Genomic DNA, 20,029 nt, shown 5'->3' on the forward strand with positions numbered 1-20,029 from the left:
CAGAGAACACAATAAGTTACCTCTGTGAAATTTATTCACACAGATTTTATATTGTGAACCTTTCACTGTATATAAGGTTGTCAACTCTGTATGTATCAAAGTTTTTACATAATTCTGAGGACCAATGTCTTTGGGTATTATCATTTCGTGAACACTTTCAAAACTGAGATCTACACATTTTTGAACAATCATATTGGAAAACACTTTAAGTCTACCAAATGAAATCCCCTTGATTATACACTCTATTTTAAAGAACTTCAAGATGGAAGGAGTTGATTGTACTAGCTCTGACTGTGGCTGTAGTATAAAGGCTTGTACTGCTGCTAAGGCTGCACATGCTGTGAATTAACAGCCGAGTTCCAGGTTTAACAAGGTTTTAGCCATGACATATTTCTATATGACGGCATGAGATAAAAGCACAATAAACTGTCACCTATAACATTTGCTGTTTTGCAAATTAAAAAATCTGTGGTGACTAGGTGTTTTTAGATAAAGGAATCTTTTTTAAAATGCAATAAAAGGCAAGACTACATTTCACCTTTGCATTATGCATCTATTCTGTTAAAAGAACCTCCCAAAAATATACTGTAAAAATAGTTACTTAGTATCTGCATAATTGACATAATATTGCCGTTAAATATAAACACCACAGGCCACATAACTTGCACAAACTTAAGCAGTAACTGCAATTATAATATTAATTAGAGCCATATTAATGAGCTTCAGTTCCAAATAAATAAAAAAACATTCTATGAAATACACAACATAGAAATGTTTACCAATTTGTTAACTTATATTCTGTCCCCAAACTAATGAACGAAACACACATTTCATTCTCTTAATAATAAATTAAAATATGCAATAATGTGAAGTATCATTCATCAAGAGTTTGGTCACAGTCTAGCCCTCTGCCACTTTAACACTCCTGTCACTAGAAACCTCTGCTGAACATTAAACACAATTTCTGCTAAAGTCAGCAGGTCCACAACCTTGATACACCATCTGCAACCAGTCACCTTCATGATAACCATCAATCGTCCCCGTTTCTAAACCTTTATCTCTCCACGCATCAGACATCCAGGGAAGATGCCCCTGACCTGTAAACATATAAATATAGAATCAGCTTACCTAGTTTCTTAATTTGGAAATAAAAGGGTCAAATTAGTCATCAAGATGGCAAAGAAGCTAGCTGATAGATGATGGAAATATTGATCAGCATTATCAGTCAATGACATCATCTAAGATGCCTCCTTTACCTAGCCAAATAATGGCCAGTTATAACTAGATTTAACCTTGAAGAGATTATTCATTAACACCTATGAATGTATCATTTGTAATTTCATCATCATTTAACAAAATGACTGAAGATGTTCTTTGGCACGGAAAACTGCCAAATTGTAATCAAGAAAAAGAAACAGATGCACAACACTAAGCATTTTTTTTTTTTTTTTTTTTTTTTTTTTGCATTTGGCTAAAACATCTGGCATAAACCACTTGATCAATAATAAAGTTAATACATGTAGTCGCATATTTTTTTTTAAATTGTTAAATCTGCAAAGAGAGTCTTAAATGTGGCTATACCTTTCCATTATAACCTCATAACACATTCTCAATCTTGTAGAATATCTGGATCCTTTAACTCCAAGTTCAGCATCATGTCCACTGTGAGACCTTGGTCCTTCAGAGTATAGTCAGCTTGGTCACTAAGAGTCACTCTTGGGTAAGTAGTAGATATTGTATATATAGTCTGGTGGTAGCCAAGCTTGGTGATGTAGTCTAATAATACCTTTAATAGCAAGATAAATTTTTCTTATTAGAGGAAGGTGCAAAATTTACAACTAGATGGTGTCAATGGGTAGCCATCAAATTTCCCCCTTCCTTCCACACATTGTTAAGTAAGAGTAGCTCACCCCTTCATATTTATGCAATGCCTGGGTCCTATATGTACAATTGTTGCAAATAATAATCTTCATAATAACAACATAAAAAGTATGTTTTAATGTAAAAGAGAATCATCCAACCCCTTAACCCACAGGGACAGCCCAACCCCCAGGAATACACAAATTACGACTAGCCCATTCACATCCCTGATGTTAGGTCTATCAATCCCAAAAAGTTCAAACTTCCTCACTCTAATGGTCTAGAATATGGTCTAGATAAATGAAGTTATAATATAGAAAATTAAAATCAACCACCCAGGGACAGCCCAACCCCAAGGGCTCATGTGCATCTGTGATGATAGGTCTGCCAATACCCAAATAATGAACTCCCTCATTATAATGGTCTAGGAGTAATGAGCAGAAATTACAATGAGAAAAAAATTAAGAATCAATCGCCCACCCCACCCCCAGGGATAGCCTAACCCACAGTTTCACTAAAATTCAGAAGTGCCCATGCACATCTCTGATGATATGTCTATCAATTCCTAAAGTTTGAACTATCTCCCTCTAATGGTTTAGGAGAAGTTAGCAAAAATCACGATGTAAAAAAGAATTAAGAATCAACCACCCCCAGGGACAGCCCAACCCGCTGCCTCCCGAAAATTCCGAAGTGCCCATGCACATCTTTAATGATAAGTCTATCAATGCCCAAAGTTTCAACTTCATACATGTAATGGTCTAGAAGACGCAAGAAAGCACATAAAGATACATGGATGGGCAGTATAATGTGATCCTTGACTTTTGTCCCAAGTGTGGGCATAATAAATTGTTATAACACACACACACACACCATTTAATCTAATAAGGACCTGGAAATTAAAGGTACATACGAACCGAACATCGGTGGAGTGTAGATTCCCAGTAACACATGTAAACCACTTCTACTAGTTTCTTATACGACTCAAGTAAATTGGACATGCCAAGGGGTAAACTGAATAGATCACTTAATCAGCCAAAGAAGAGCTTTAGACTGCTCCTTTCTTTAAATTTTTGGTCCGAAATTTAACCTACTTTTGTGACCTACTTTTTTTCCCATTGACATACAGCTAGCATAGAATGCTACCAGAAAAATCTGTTCAAACATCATTTTTGGGTTAAATTAAACAATGCTTTTTGTAATTCTTTAGTTATACTACTTGAAACTATATGCTGGCATTTGTTCGGTTTTTGTGGCAAAAAAATTGACTTTATATGCATCTTTATTGTTCATGTACATGTAAAGTAAAGTAAAGCTTGTGTAAAATTGCTGTTTGTCAGTGTGAGCTACCTGCAGCTGCTTGTAGTTCATGCTCACATGCATCAGGTACATGTATAGGAGACATGTACATTAATCCTCCCACTGGGACCATCTCTCAATTTAATGTGACACTGACACATTATCATCTAGTGTCAACCAAACCCAGGAGATGCTGTGACAATGCCACATAATAATTACATAAAATTTTAAACACGAGTAATGAAATGTTGCAGGCAAATGCCTTAAACTGCAACAATCACTGTTGCACCTCCTCCTCCCCCCTCTAAGTGTTGTTCTACACACTATTAGTATTATCACCACAGACTGTTTGAGGTCAATAGGCAGAAAATTTATTGCTACTCCCGCTACCACATAAAACATTGTTCAATAACCAACACAAGGCACCTGAGTCAAATTATAATCACCAATAGCTGTCACAGTGATTTTTTTCACTGGTCTTTTGGTTGGTTTGATGTTGTGTCGAAGAGTAGGGCGCAAATATGAATATAATATCAGATAATGAAATTATAAAACAAGGCAGCAAAGCTGACAAATGTACAGACAAAAAACAGAAAATAAAGATGCAAAAAAGGTCATTTTGTCAATTTTGATGCAATAATAAATAATGTTTATAATAGCACTGTCAGTCAACACTGAATTTTAATCTTGCACAACAGGTAACATGGTCAATAACAGGAGCGGACCCAGAGATACTTTCTGACAGTATTACAAAGTATCTATGTTGATCCATCCTCCATTTCGATGGTCTTCCAACAGAAAAAAATATATACCAGTCAATATAAACTTAATAACCTGACTGTCTTCCCGAAGACCCAGAAGATGGTCTCAATCCACCCCTTCAATAAGATTACAGTTTCAGGACCATGAGAGTTCAAATTCACATTATGAAAGTCTCAATATTTGAAAAATGATGACAGTGCATAAAATAATATTACATAATGTTTAAAGACATAAAAAACAATACAACTGCTTATGAAGAAATACAGAAAATGTGCAGAGCCCCAGGCAGATGAGAGTTAAAAGTTATAAATGGAAGTGTTTGAGAAAAAATTATAAAGGAAAACAACAAACTAGAAAAGCACTTTGAGAGTGCAGACCTCTGCCAAGGCAGCAATTGTTGATTATTATTGATAATTGATTGATTATTAATCTGGACCACCACCAAAAATTAATCATTGCCCTCTTTGGCCCACTTCCAACAGTTCCTGAAAATTTCTGCAAAATCGGTCCATAACTTTTTGTGTTATGTGGATGACAGACAAACAGGGATGAAAATATAACCTCCTTGGCAGAGCTTGAGGTAAATATAATTCCAATGAAGATGCTATTCAAACTTTTAATCTTCCAGTTTGATATATATATATATATATATATATATATATATATATATATATATATATATATATATATATATATATATATAAAGCTTATTTGCAATATTAAACAAAATTTACCTGCATAATTATCACTGCTTCCTTATTATTAATCTAGCAGAGAGCTTTACCTTTGGGAGTTTACAGGGAAATATCAACAAGTGTGCTTTACGTAATCTTATTTAATGGCCTATTAAGGCAAATGACTTTATAACTCTGAAATTAATCTAGTGATACCCAAGGGTAATTTACAGAATGACCCACTCAAAGGTCTTCAGGCCCATAAGTCACACCTTAAGAAAAGCACAAAACCATAATGCCCAAAATAGGAGACTACCAATCCTGATGCAATAATACATTATGTTTAACTGCACAGTCAACATCAACTTATGCACAACAGGTAACACAGACGAAAGTAAAAGCATAAGGCTTCAGGCCCATCAGAGTTCAAGTTTATACTTAGAAAGTGCCAGAATGAGAAAAATGAAAATTTCACAAAAAATGCATAAATACAGTAAAAATGATAATCCAATAGAGCTGGTTTTCTCATATGAGCTGAAGGCCAATCCTAAAAATCGTACTTGTAAGTTTAAAATTATAATAAGTAGCACAGTTTTCTTTTCATAATGTTTGCAGTAGCAGTGCAAAAAGATTGTTGTCAATTTTGATGTAACATTACATAATAAATTAGAGAATAATTATCACCAATTTTTGTTTATTGACTATAAATAGGATGGACATGTAGAAAATATGATTACCATTTGGCTTCATGTCCATGGGAGCTCCGAGTCCCACAATGAATATGCCAAAAAGATAATGAATATTACACTAAAATGTATAACTTCCAGAAAAAGAAGCCAATTAGACTGCTTTTCTAACTCAGGCTGCATTTTAGTCCTGTGTTTCTTTTTTGAAAGTTTGACAGTCATAAGTAACACGGTTTTCCCATAATGGTCATCAAGGCAGCAGCACCAAAAATTGTGTTTTCTTCTATTTTGATGCAACATAACATAATGCTTAACAGCATAATGACCATCGACTTTTAATAATAAAATATCAGTGTCATGGATTTTCAGAAAATGTGACTAGCATGGGTCTTCAAGCCCGTGGAGGTTCTAAGTCACACCTTGGAAATGCCAATATGTAAAAAATTAAATTTTCACAAAAAACTGCTTAATTGCCAGAAAAATTTACCAAACAGACTGCATTGCCTACTGAAGCTGTATTTTAGACCCATGTTTCTTTCCTGTAAGTTTGAGAACAGTAATTGACATGATTTTCCTTAAATGGTCAGCATGGGAGCAGTGCCCAAAATAGGGGTTTCTTCAAATTTTGATGCAACATTACATAATGTTTAACAGCATAATGACCATCAATTTTTAATTATAAAATATTAGTATCACGGACATTCAGGAAATGTGACAAGCAAAGGTCTTCAGGATCATGGAACTTCAAAGTCACACCTTGAAAATGCCAATATGTGAAAAATTAAATTTTCACAAAAAACTGTTTAACTACCAGAACAATTTACCAAACAGACTTCATTGCCTACTGAAGCTGTATTTTAGTCCCATGTTTCTTTCCTGTAAGTTTGAGAACAGTAAGTGACATGATTTTCCTTAAATGGTCAGCATGGGAGCAGTGCCCAAAATAGGGGTTTCTTCAAATTTTGATGCAATATTACATAATGTTTTACAGCATAATGACCATCATTCTTAATTATAAAATATTATTATCATGGTTATTCAGAAAATGTGACTAGCAAAAGTCTTCAGGCCCATGGAACTTCAAAGTCACATATTGAAAATGCCAAAATGTAAACAAGACAGCACGGTTCTGAAATGGGTTTATTTCCATTTTTAACACTTTTTTAACATAAAACAAAATAAACAGTTTACTGCCATTTTTATATGACCAATGAAGAAAATTGATGAGATGGGAAAAGTATTAATAGAACAGTGTTAAATGTCCAACTTCCTCCATTCTGAGATTCTGAACATAGTGGATGAATGGATCTGACAAACTGCAATGATATGAGTTTATTTCCATTTTTGACACTTGATTACACAATACATGATAACAAGTTTACCATCATTTTTACAAAATCAACTAACAATGTTGTAAAGATGCAGGAAATGCCAAACAAACACATTTACGTATCTTATTAGTTCAATAATGAGACTGTTAACATGCCTAAGAATTGAATGTGAGGAAATGTGAAAAAACAGCATAACTTCTAAAATAAAGGCACGATTATGCTGATTTTCAAACTCAACCTGCGTTTTAGTAAGATTGGCTGTGAGTATAATGACAATTGGCCAATCTGTTTTTCTTATATTGTGTTATCAGTGTTGCATATATACTGAAAAAAGTGAAAAAACAGCATAAATTCCCTATAAGTGACCCGATCGTGCTGATTTTCGAACTTGGCCTGGGTATAATGAATATTTATCAGTTCTGTAAGTTTCAAGCCAAAGGGTAAAACAGCTCTTCATTTATTGTGTTATCAGTGTTGCAAAAATGCTGAAAAAAAGTGAAAAAATAGCCTAAATTCACTAAAAATGACCCAATCATGCTGATTTTCGAACTTGACCTGCGTATTATGAATATTTATCAGTTTTGTAAGTTTCAAGCCAAAAAGTAAAATGGTTTTCCACTTATCGTGTTATCGGTGCTGCATATATGCTGAAAAAAGTGAAAAAACAGCATAACTTCCCTAAAAATGGCCCGATCATGCTGATTTTCGAACTTGACCTGCGGATTATGAATATTCATCAGTTTTGTAAGTTTCAAGCCAAAAAGTAAAATGGTTTTCCACTTATCGTGTTATCGGTGCTGCATATATGCTGAAAAAAGTGAAAAAACAGCATAACTTCCCTAAAAATGGACCGATCATGCTGATTTTCGAACTTGACCTGCATATTATGAATATTCATCAGTTCTGTAAGTTTCAAGCCAAAAGCAAAAACGGTTTTCCACTTATCATGTTATCGGTAAAAGTGCACGACGGCGACGACGGCGACGACGGCACCGACGGCGACGACGGCGACGACGACAGACGCAGATGATGGCTATATGTACAGACACATCTGTGTCTGTACATAAAAACAAACAAGTGATATATTTTCCACTCTGCCTCCCCCCCCACATACACACATACAATTAATGTCAACGAGTATGATATAAATATGTGCATATGTGTATTGCATCATACACACCTCATAAAACATCTGTACTCATTAGCACCAACAAACATACTTATAAATTCAACAAAAACCTTTTATGATGTAAATGTTGGTTATAGTATTTCATATGTCAAGTTTCATCACATTTGAGGGAAGATTTCGAGTCTCATCATTCATGGCATACAAGCTCATGTTTACTTAATAAAATGTATGTATATAGCCCTGACATTGCAGTACTGGGTTAATATATATCAATGATGTATATCAAGCTGATGTATTATGCATGAAGATGTGCCAGTAGATTTATTCTGAAGTATGTCTTTAGAATTAAAATTGTCTGTTATCTAGAAGCTAATTAACTTAAATAGAAAAGAAAAATAACAATTAATCTAAGTACTTGAGCAAAGAACATATCTGCATGTGTTACAAAAACTGAGGTGGCAATACATGTAGCCATTAACATTAACTGGTCTGAATGAATTTTTTTCTTTTGATATTTTTCACTCATTATAAACCAATCTTAAAATGGGAAGAGTGAAAACTTTCAAAATGAAATAAAAGATAAAATACAAACTTAATACCAACACTTACTGAAGCAAAGATGACACTTTCACGTTAAAATCTGAACCATAATGAAATGTCAGGGAGATAGTATGAGAAGAACATTCAGTCAATAAAAACATTACCTGTATTTTATCTGACTGCATAAAGCGTCTCCTGTGTATTTTCCCCAGGGGTGTCCTGAAGGAGAGGAAGACAGTGTCAGGAGTCCCTGGGGAGGGTTCCTCTGGGAGAGTGATTATCTGGAGAAAAATTTTAAAGATTAACCACTTTGTCTACGTAAGTAATATATGTATGTGTCTGGAAATACCTATAAATTAACACAGCTCTTAATAGACTCTAATTAGGCTTTTGGGTTATAATCACTAAGGTCCATGTCAAAAGAAATATATATATAGATTTTATTCTGATGAAAATGCATAGAGGCAGTATGCGTGCCAAGTTTGTAACTGCAGGGGTGCCAGAGATGCATTATGGTAAAGTTTTACCTTCCTTTGCTTTGGCTTTTCTTGCATAACTGATTGATTGTGGTGTTCAGGCAATTTCCTGGCTTTTGCTGCATCTTTCCCAGTTTTGCCATTGGCCTTGTGTTTGCTTGCACCATTACCTTCTTCTCCATTCTATTTATACATTTAAATAAAATTAAATAGTTGAACATTTCTAAAATTAAATAGTTGAGAATTTTCATTTTTCATGAAAAATTCTTATCTTCAACAGTCTCAAGACAAAGTATAAACAATGCACGTGTGTGGAAAGAGTTGGTGTAAGAATATGTGTACAAGGATTTTCATTAAAATAGATTTTTTGTGACTATTTATTATCCATAAAATAATCATGTAATCTCATACATAATTTCATAATTTCTAAACTGACCCAATTCTATATAAAATATCAAACTATTTGTTCTCTTCTGCTAGGGCCCCTAGTTACACGTTATTTCTATCCACCCATCCACAGGAACATTGAACACTGCCATGCTCAAAGACATCACTGTTAAAACAGGTGGTGACGGAAAATTACAGCCACTCTGGACCAGAATAAAATTCGAGGGCATTTTCTCTATTATCTAATAAGATAAGACACCTGCACTGGAAAGTCTATACATATCTTGTAAGTGTGTCAAATGTGATGTCAATATTGGGTCAATAAGAGCATAGAAGTCAGCTGACAATTTCTAGCTGTCTAAGAAATTTCTGCAAATTTAAACCGTTTGAATATGAGCTTTGTCAATATATTTAGTCATGTGGTTAGGGATTTTAATATGACCAAGCAAAGAGAGGCAGAACACTCTTCCCTTAAAGTAAGCAAAATCTATCTGAGAAAATTAAAGATAAATGTTTAGAAGGCCAATTCTTCATCTGTCTCAATCTAAATATGGTTATGCATGAATTAGATCAGATTACTTCAATAATATCCTGAGTAAATGACACATCATATTGTGCAGACTTAAACATGTTTAAACAAGTAACTATAAGATACCATCATAAGCAATTATTTTATTTATTTTGGGGGACACCTTAATTAGCACCAAGTTGAGGATGAAAAAAAAAAAAGAATAATGGTACAGTTAATGTTGATCACTTGAGTATTTAATTGAGAGAATTTGAGATGTACTACTTCTATTGAGGCATTAATTATTAATAATCCTGCCACTGCTCTAACAGAAGCCGGGTTCCATCTTTTGACAAAAGTGTAAGCCAAATTTTCATGAAAAAAACTTCATGCATTTTTGAACTTACTCCAAGTGGTGTTCCCTTTCCCTTCCAAGCTGGACCTGCAAATCTATAGTATTGTTCCTCTAGCTTTTGACGTTTAGCTTCTTCTTTGGGTTGTAATACATTTTTTCTATACTCAGATGCCTGAAACACAACAAAACTTATAACATCATTTCTTTCAAAACCATTAAGTTTTCTTTATTACATTATAAGTTAATAAAATGGTTGCATAATCCCTTTTGGACTAAAAAACCTTAAAAGAGGTTCACCTCCAAAGGCAAAACTTTTTTGGCTCGAAAAGAGATAATACTACCATTATTTTGGGCTTTGCATTTATTTCTTTTATCATATTCTATTTCTATTACTTAATAATAATAATAATAATAATGATATCTGCTACCAGTACATGATCCTTCTTTTCATAATTAACAACAGAAACAATATGGTACATGGTACAAACCCACAGGGGAATAATAAACTTCCTTAAACACATTTTCCCTACATTCAAGTAAATTCTGTCACTGTATATACAGTAGACCATCAGGACATAGGTTACCTGCATGAACTATATCAAAGCTACATGGGCCTTTATATTGCTATACAAAGAGGTGAAAAAATACATACATCAACTACATGACAAACAGCGTATGTCATTAAAAAACAGTTCCATACTCCAGCAGTTTTCTGTAATACAGTGTATAATATTTTAGCTTACAACCCAATATATATCAAAGTTGTTCATACAAGTTGTTCAAGTAAAGGATCCTTGGCATTTCTAAATTTCTACAACACATTTTCCCAATAATTAATAGTTGGAAAATTGTAAGTAAACTACAAAACAATCTGACACTACTAAAGCCTAAAATTAGGATGATCATATCTCACTTTATCAAAAGCACATCAAGACACAAAGACATTCCGAGCTCCTCTGGATCATATTTCTAACCCCTGTGCACCTCCCAACTCCCCTTGAACTGTCAATATTTCCACGCAGTCTTGTTGGTCAAGTATCTCAAGTGCAGTGTCTTCTTGAGACCATAACTCGTGATACACGCCAAGGATAGGACAGTGACATGCATTTTACGTGAAATATGTTTCTTAATATTAAAATTAATTAATAAATCAAATCACTTTTAGAGAACATATTCTCTTCTTTGGTGCTTTATTCACTACCTAACTTGTTTCTGCACATAGGGTGACCAAGTGTAAATCATCAATTTCTTATATTAACTGTCGTAAGTTGAATGCTTTAATTTTCTAAATGTCCTAGTTACATATATCAATCACGAAGAAGAAACTAAACTTCCAGTTCATAAATAACAGCTGCAGCTTCTGTGAGATAAGATAAAAGTTCACTTGTATCTGGCTTCATGCAGCTGGGGTGTTTAAATGAAGTCTAAACCGGTGTATGGTGACCCAAAACATTGCAGTATAACTGACATACGGTAAAGTGCCATGAATTTCGAACAGCTCTTAAATTTCGAACGATCTTAAAATTGGCCGTCTGGAGTTTTTTCTGGACCATGAATTTCGGCCAGTCAGCAATTTTGCGCGATCTTGATTTCGTGAATTTCGTACACCTTAAAATCGGCCACCGGGCTATTCTCGCGCTTGTAAAGATCTAACAGTCGGCAATGTTGCCCTAGCGTACCTTTACCTGAGTACTACGTGTGCGGCCCAAGGTGCAATATAACGATCAGTACAGTTAGTTTAGGACGCTAAATAACATCGTCATATCCATTCATTCAGATAACAGGAGAATCTATTAAGAGTTGTACTGTCGGGCTGTTGTTTCTTTACCGCAGTATTCGGTGTGAGATAGCGATCGGTAGTTTTGCTGAGGCGCACAATAGCATTGTTAACAGTAGAGACTTCAGTAACAGAACAAAAGAGAAATATTAAGAGCTGCAATAAAGATTACCATTATTGCTTTCTTGTCTCGCTCAGATCGTTCACGATCTCCCGCTGACGATCTTCCGCTAATGAGGTCCCTTGAAATGTACAAATGAAATGAAAAATATTTTTAAAAATTATAATTCCAATGGGGAGGGATAGAGGGTTAAAAACAATCGAGAACGATCTCCGGCTGACGATCTGCCGCAAACGAAAGGCACTGAACGAGTATGAGCTTTCTCGTTTCACTCGGATTGCGACGCTGATGATACGAAAATTGCGTTCTCGTCTCGCCCTTTGGCTTACGAAGTCTCTTTAACAAATATGAAAATTGCCTCCTGGTCTCTCTCGGATTGCGAACGATCTCTCGCTGAAAATTTGAAATTTTCCTTTTTGTCAATCAGCTTTGTCAGTTGCCGTGCGTATTAAGGTCCGGAAGGTGTCCCCTTTCACAAATTGGCCTGTACAGTAGTTATATAGCTTAGTGTTTTGTACCGCATGAAGGTCACTCTTGTCACTGCTGCATACGGCGTGGAATGTGTATCTTAAGGTTCATAGAAACATTTTATTGTGTTTTGTAAGCTTTAGGAAGTAGTTTCGTCGTGACTGAATATCAGCGTACACTACAAAGTAGTACCATTCATCTGTGACGCATCATAAAAGCTAGGTACGTCAAATTACTCTAAGAAAATTTCTTACAACGTCCACGGCTGTCCCGACAAGCCAAGACGTCATTAAAAAAAAGTCGCAAGCCGTCTAGCCGTCTTTGAAAATATAGGCCGTCCGGTGATGTCAGCGGCCGTCCAAAAGACGGCTGGACGGTTCGCTGGGAAAAGCCTTGCTCATAAGGGTATATTTATTTAACTAGGGGCTTACTGACATCACCCAGCTTACATGCGGGTGCATGCCTCCCAAAATTATATTAAAGGATAAAATTGTAATATATCTAAGTATAATTGTTTGTAAATTTTGTAAAAATTGCCCATGCCACCCCGTTAGTTTGGAGGGTTAAGCTGGATCAAGTCCGTGTCAAAATTCTTTGAAACTTTGCAGGAAAAATCAATCTTCCTTTGTTTCTCTGGCTCCTTGTTTATCCCGATGATCAAATTTATCTAGTGCCCCCAGGTCTGCTGGAGCAGCTCTTTGAGATAAATATCGCGTTCGATACACTCAAGACAAAAGCTACCTGTGAGCTGAAGGGCACTTTACCCTTTAATTAAGAGGTAAAGCAAGTTCCAGCTAGATAGACGATTAAGATCGGACTTCAGATGGTAACTAGTATTGTTTACCTCAGTTCTGTGAAAGCTAACGAGAAGGGTGTCAGAACAATGGTGCATATATATAAATTATACAGAGAATTTGTACATTCAGGTGACATTAACTTATAATCGAAGGGGATTTTCGATAATATTCCTTGAAAAGTACACTAGATTTATAGAGAAAAATATCATGGTTGGCCAAAAAATTATATACGCACAGTGTATCCGTGCGTATGCCTGGTTACGCCCCTGTCGCAAACCAGCAAACCATATCCTGCTGACTACATGAAAATTGCCTTCTAGCATGGACAAAAAGTCCAAGCTTCTATGCTTGCTCGGATCGCTGACGATCTCTTGCTGACGAATATAGTAACAAAGTCCCTTGAACTAGTGTGGAAATTGGCTTATTATCGCGCTCAGATCGCTCACTATCTCCCATTGATGATCTTCCAGTCCCTTGAACGAATATAAAAACTGCCTTTTCGGTTTACTCTAGCTTACCTATCTCTCGCGTTTGTTTGAAGATGACAAAACATACACGCTTTTCAAATGCGTACATTGACGCAACTATGTGCCAGGAAATCAGTTGCTGCTGCTGGTTAAGATTGGGTTGCCTGAGCGAAAAAAAAAACGGCCCTGCACCCCCCCCCCTCCCCCCCCCAAACCTAGTATATTTGATCGCAGACAACAATCAGCGGTCATCTTGGTCGCAGCGCACGACGGAGAGAGACCGTAATACACAGTTCGGCTGCCGTGGCGAAGGCTACCTGTGCGCCGCACATACCGATCTGCGGTCGTAGTGGCCTCCCCGCACGGAGGAGAGGCCGTAGTGCCGAGGCCGGCTTCTGCAGGGAAGGCCACGTATGCGTCGGAGACAGCGACCCGCGAACGGCGAGATGAGGACGCATTCGCGCGTAAAGCTCCGCCCGACTTTAACGGTAAAGGCAACGAACCTGGTCGCGGAAGACACTTATCGCAGATGAAGGCTACCTGCACGTGCGCCATAGACACTGATCGGCTGCCGTCTCCGTTTCAGTGCACGGAAAGGAGCAACGGTAACACTAAGCTTCCATAGTAAAGGTTATCTGGCCATGGCAGACGCTAATCGTCGGCCGTCTCTCCCTCCGTCCACTCCCGTTCTGAGCGCCAGGATCGTTTTTGAAAAACGACACTAGTTTCTGGCTGCCAGAATCGCTTTTGAAAAACGACACTACTGATAACAATGCTGTTTTGCGGCCCTAGACAAGAGTACCGCTCTATCTATGGGCCATACACAGTGATCGGGTGAAAGTACGTGTATACCTTTGGTCGCAATTACCGACACTCACACATCATACATTATGGTAACTCTAAATAGATCGTCGGGAGAAAATAACAGAAGGCCTAGCGACGAACAGACAACTTCCGGTCAAAATTGACAGAATTCCATGAAATTCGAACTTTCAGGAGTTCTGAGCACCTCCTTTTCATGAATTTCGGCCAGAACGATCTTTTCCCAAATTTAATTATTTTTTACTGTTCGAAATTCATGGCACATTACCGTATATGCAAATTTTGTACTTCATATATTTAATATCAAATCCCTTCCAAATCTGTTAATTCCTCTCATCTGTCTGCAATAGAGGCTGTCCGGGTTCTCAACGAGAAGACCACATTTCCCCGTGATTTTACGAGATCTGCCTTGAGGTGGGGTTAAAATATATAGAGAGACCACAAGGAAGTAGAGCAGCGATTTCTTTACTTGAAAAATAGCTGAACTTACAAAAATTTTGAGCTACAGGCTTATTCTTTTTTCACTTTATAAAGAAAAAGTATTGATATAATATGTACGTACAACTGACATGTTGAATTTGCCAAGCTAAGAGCCGATGACGCTTGCAAAGCAAAATTCGCCCGGAGGACGTACTACGCAGCAAAGGTCGCGTTTAAACAGGCTACATCACCAGAGGTTTGCTTGTGGTACAGGAAAATGGCATTAGTTACCATTGTTTTTCATTGACTGGTCATTTCATGAGATCCGTTTGAACAACAAAAGCTTTTTATAACTGCAACTTATTTTTCTTTATATTTTTTTTTACTATTAAACTTTACTTATAAAGAAGTAAAAAAAATCATTTGACATTTCATTTACTGATGGATGGCATATCAGAACATTAGACCTGCCAGCATCTTTGTTTTAATTTCACTAAATTTAAAGGCTGGAACTTGATCATAAAGTTAATTTTCTTCATTTATTTACTGATGAAAATGATGCTATAGAAGCTAATGGATAGCATTCACAAAATGTAAGTTTCATTGTGATCAGATTTGACTTAAATGACAGGAAAGATGACAAAAGAAAGTATTAAAATGGACAACATATAGGTTAAACTTTGCATAAATCATTGCATTTTATTGACAGTTATACACAAATACAGCAAATAAACACAACATCACAGGCGAACTTGTATTTGTGATCTCAGTAAATAATATGAAAAACAGGTGTCATATAGTTATTTTGAAAAGTCACTACAGTAACATAAGAATGATACAAGCAAGAAAAATTATTTTCTTCATTAAATTACTAGTGCAGTACAATACATAGGCCTGTATATATATTCATAAAACCAAATATTTCATTTTAAAGTAATAAAGAAAATGCCTGATACTGTAAGTGACACCCAGACAAAAATGCCATCTGTTGATTACTGATATAATAAGTCAACAACATAATAACTAAGGACATAAGAGATTAATATACACTGAGCAATCTTCAACATCTGTTTATCCTGACCACGTCTCTCACAGTTCTTGCCTGGTTCAATAACATGCGCTGTGTCTGTCATGCTCTAAAATAAAAAAATAATAATTCACTTAGTTTTCTGAAATATATATCATCATCATGTGATAAACGTTGTTTTAAAATACCAACTCTAATTTCTACCTTACTTGCAATTATTATAACCGACCACCCGGCATGGAATGTCACAAATGCAACTGAACATTGTGTATACTTAATAAGTGTGGAAGGTTCACCAGTATTTCATAATCAGGTACACGTTATATCGAGACAGGAATGGTATAAGCAAATTTGTCTCATATAGTTACTGTAAAAGACTATTAATCACAAGTACTAGGGCTGTATTACATTAATAAACCATGGTATCCTGTAAACTACACACAAAACTTACTCAGTACTTATTAACATGCCCCTCGACTGTTGATGATACGGTCTATACGGTGATGCCATGAAGCCAGTGACGTGTCGGGTGCGAGTTGTCTGCAGTTGGTCCCTTTCTTCCTACAAAATACTACGACCTGACCTGTACTTTAAATATGTCGACAGTTAGTCCTTTTAATCTAATCAACTTCTCTTTCTTTACTTCACTTCTCTCGCCAGACGTGTCCGTCATCCATGGTCATTTTCCTGGTTTTCTTGCTAAGCTTTAACTGCAATGCACCCTATGACACAACATTAGTAATTCGCCATTGCGTTGCTCTATCTCAAATTACATGACAACGCCAAATTTTACTTAATGCAATCCTATAACATAGACTTGTGAGAAGACGCGAGAGAAGTTTCAATGGCAGATTTTAACCCCACCTCTCGTGAAATCTCGCTCCAATCCAGGTCTCGTTTGACGTCATCTGCTGCGCAGATGTTCAAAATAGGCTATCCCGGACAACTCCTATTACACTATGATTTTTAAAAGGGAACATTCTTTCCACAAAAAGCAGATTCAACACTGAAGTAAACCTTCATCATATATGTGTGTGATCCAAATGCATTTTAAAGGTATACTATATTGATTTTCTTTGAAAAAGTCTCAAGTCCCAAAATGCACTGTAATGCTGTAAATCTTTCCCAATTTAGAACTTAAAAGTATGTGATGCTGATATATCTTTTTTCGATGGACAGGAAGGCATGGCAATTTAAACACCTGCTTTTTTCTTGCAGAATATTTGATTTGGCATAAAAATCCTGGCACAAAATACATACAAGATTAAGTAATGAAAAGGCCAGACAAAACTGATAAATTGGTAAACAAAATCATCTGACTCTAATTATGTAGAGATTGTAGATGAAATTTGTAATTACTCCCAAAAAATATCTCATTACTGTTGAAATTTACTTCCCCTAAAATAAGACTGATAGAAAAAAAAAAGAAAAGGAAAAGCCAAACCCTGAAATTTAGCTTCTATGCTTATTATTAATAAACAACATTGTTTAAAAACAGTTGCTACTCGTTGACCAACCTTCAATTTTGTCTGCCCTAAAGTAGTCGAATTCTACTGTAAATGTGTCTAATCCTTCAATGAAAAATATCACATTACTTTTTCTGCATAATCTTCCTGAATTTTCTGTCTTGTTTCCTTTTCTTTCTCTTTGTATTTCTGTTCTTCAGTGGGCAGTATGTCTGCAACTGTTACAGAAAATAAACATAATAATACAAATTATAATAATAATAATATACTAAAAACATTGAAACTGCGAGTAGTTCTCAAGCTTGTCAATGACTTTCTCCATTTTCACAGTGTAGTTAATAACTCACAATCACTACAATCCTTTCTAACTCATTCAAATTGACTACATGTATTAGGGGCTTTTGCTATTCTGAAAAATCCAGATAATTGCACTAAAAGCAGTTGTGAACCTTTAAAATCAAGGGTTTGCTATGGCGAAGATCTGCTATGCCAAAAGGACAGGGTTTGGTATTTGGAATGTTTCGCTAGGACTAGGGTTGGCTATTCCTACAAATAAAACTGCCATAGCTGCACTTCACCAACTGCAGGATTTACGACCAGTGTGCAAGCACCATCCTTTACGCTCTATCGATCTGTATGTGTGTTTCGGAATAGTGAACCTTCTTCATAGCAGACATTCAGCATAGCGATCCTTAGGCAAAGTGAAACTGCGCCATAGCAGACCTTTGGCATAGTGAATCTTTGGCATAGTGAACCTTTGTCACACAGAAGTTCACCTGACAATTGCAGGGTTATTAATTGACTGTCTGTCATGGCAAAAAAATGATGAATTTTTATAAAAACCCATCGCAACTTGTTAAACATCTGAACACGATTTTAAAAGTAATTGCTGTTTTAAATGTTCACCAATTAAACCAAAATGATTGTTAACAATAACTATTTTTCGTTTTGATATAAAAAATAAAGAATTGTTCTTCTGCCTTGAAGGAAAGGGGCTAAAACCTGGTCAAACCTTTTGTTTTAGATTCTAAAAATCCCTTGAGATACTTCCAACAAATGTACAGGACACCACTCAAAGCCACTGATATGATCAGGAAACGAAGGCCATTCAGTACCAGTAAACTCAAGAGCTGATAAGGATCTGAAATAAATAATAAAATTATATCATGCAATTTCCAATCACTTCTGTTTTTAATCAACTCTATAAGAACTATGTTCCAATATAATGAGTGAGTCATATTTACACAGTAATTTTTGGCATCAAATTGTAATAAATGTTTTTTTAATCCTACAAATATTATATCTGCAAAGGGCATCTTCATATATACACTTTCAAGAAGTTTCAGTACACACTCAACACTTACTGGGATATAGCTAAGTTCAAAAAGAAGATTCATTGTCTTCAGCAATATTCAAGATTACAAAAGAGACCTCCACAGGCATGTGCAGGACAAAGGTGTTGATAGCTACAGCAACGGACCATAAACATACAGTAACAATTATTACATAATTATACAACGTTTATCAGTCATCTATAGTTACCTGGTGGACATTCATTACGTAACTTAAGTCATCACTATTATTAACAATTTATATAATGTAGCATATTTCGGAAGCCTGGTATGTACCACACATATTTCGTTATCTCAAAGATTTACCCTTTACCGGGGCTGCACATTAATTATGTGCACTTTCTTCAACACTGTGGAGAAATGTGCCATTCTTTAGCCAGAGACATACAGTATCAGTGAATATCTAGTGAAAAGTCAATCTGTGGACCTGGTTCTATGGTAGAGGGCAATTTTAATTAAAAGATGTGCATGTATCGGCCCGCATGTATGTATCATTACAATATGTTCACCAATATATATATTTCAGGATGCCACTAACTCCCTCTTTCTCTAAATAAATTTTAAGCAGGTAAACATTAAGTACATATAGGCCTGTCTGGGTGTGGACAGTCTAAACTGGATTCCCCAGAATAAAATTTCAGTCATACTCAAGTACTGATAGTTTCCCTACTTGTGCCCATCCCATACCCATGGCTTGGAACTGTATTCAACAGTGTAGTCATTGATAAAAATTTAAAAATGACCTGGTAAGGAGTTTACGGATTTTCAGGATACCAGGTCACTGCGTAATATAAAGGGACTTGCAACAACCTGCACTTGGCCTTACTTGGCCTAAATAAAAGTAACGTTACATGGATTGCAATACAGTACATAAGGAGGAGAAGGGCAGAAGCTGTAATGTTTGAAAATCTCAACAAAGGGTCACGTATATAAAACGGTGTAAAATATATATTGAACGCTACCGAATCACACCCTCCACATTACCATAATCAAGGGTATAAACAATGGCCGACAGTCCCAAAACAGCTGCTAGAAGAAACCAGTCCTTTCCAGCCATCGCAATGTATTACCGAAGTAACTAGTAAACATGTCCGCGAAGTTCTTAGCTTAGGCAATTTAGGTTGGAATTTCCCCAAATTGAATGTGACATTAAATGCATTTTCTGCCAAAACATGGTTATTTTTCTTATACTTGTCTTTTACTTATATTCAAGTGGTCATAGAATAAGAGTCTTTTGTTTTTGAAAAGAGTAAAGATGCATTTGTTTACATTCTTTTTTTCTTGAAGTCACCCCTTAAGGCCGAGTCC

At 35.9% G+C, this 20,029-nt stretch overlaps 1 protein-coding gene across 3 annotated transcripts; it reads right to left on the reverse strand.

Annotated features, from left to right (window-relative positions):
* Positions 1–16: 16 nt before the first annotated feature.
* Positions 17–19,880, reverse strand: LOC106160644 (UBX domain-containing protein 8-like). Of its 3 annotated transcripts, none has more exons than XM_087003096.1 (8): positions 19,706–19,880; positions 18,382–18,510; positions 17,499–17,587; positions 10,057–10,176; positions 8,806–8,937; positions 8,443–8,559; positions 1,582–1,786; positions 17–1,097 (listed from the first exon to the last, which is right to left on the reverse strand). In XM_087003096.1, exons 1-7 carry the CDS (start codon positions 19,776–19,778, stop codon positions 1,610–1,612), a joined length of 837 nt encoding a protein of 278 aa, XP_086859222.1. In that variant the 5' UTR covers positions 19,779–19,880; the 3' UTR covers positions 17–1,097; positions 1,582–1,609. The 3 variants fall into 3 exon arrangements, with proteins under 3 accessions (XP_086859222.1, XP_013392755.2, XP_086859223.1); XM_013537301.3 differs by having other exon boundaries at positions 1,570–1,786; XM_087003097.1 differs by lacking the exon at positions 19,706–19,880 and adding an exon at positions 19,392–19,416 and having other exon boundaries at positions 1,570–1,786.
* Between the last annotated feature and the right edge of the window lie 149 nt (positions 19,881–20,029).

The sequence above is a fragment of the Lingula anatina genome, chromosome 2, assembly GCF_051362555.1.
Source record: "Lingula anatina isolate TDL-2025a chromosome 2, LinAna3.0, whole genome shotgun sequence".
NCBI lineage: Eukaryota > Metazoa > Brachiopoda > Lingulata > Lingulida > Lingulidae > Lingula > Lingula anatina.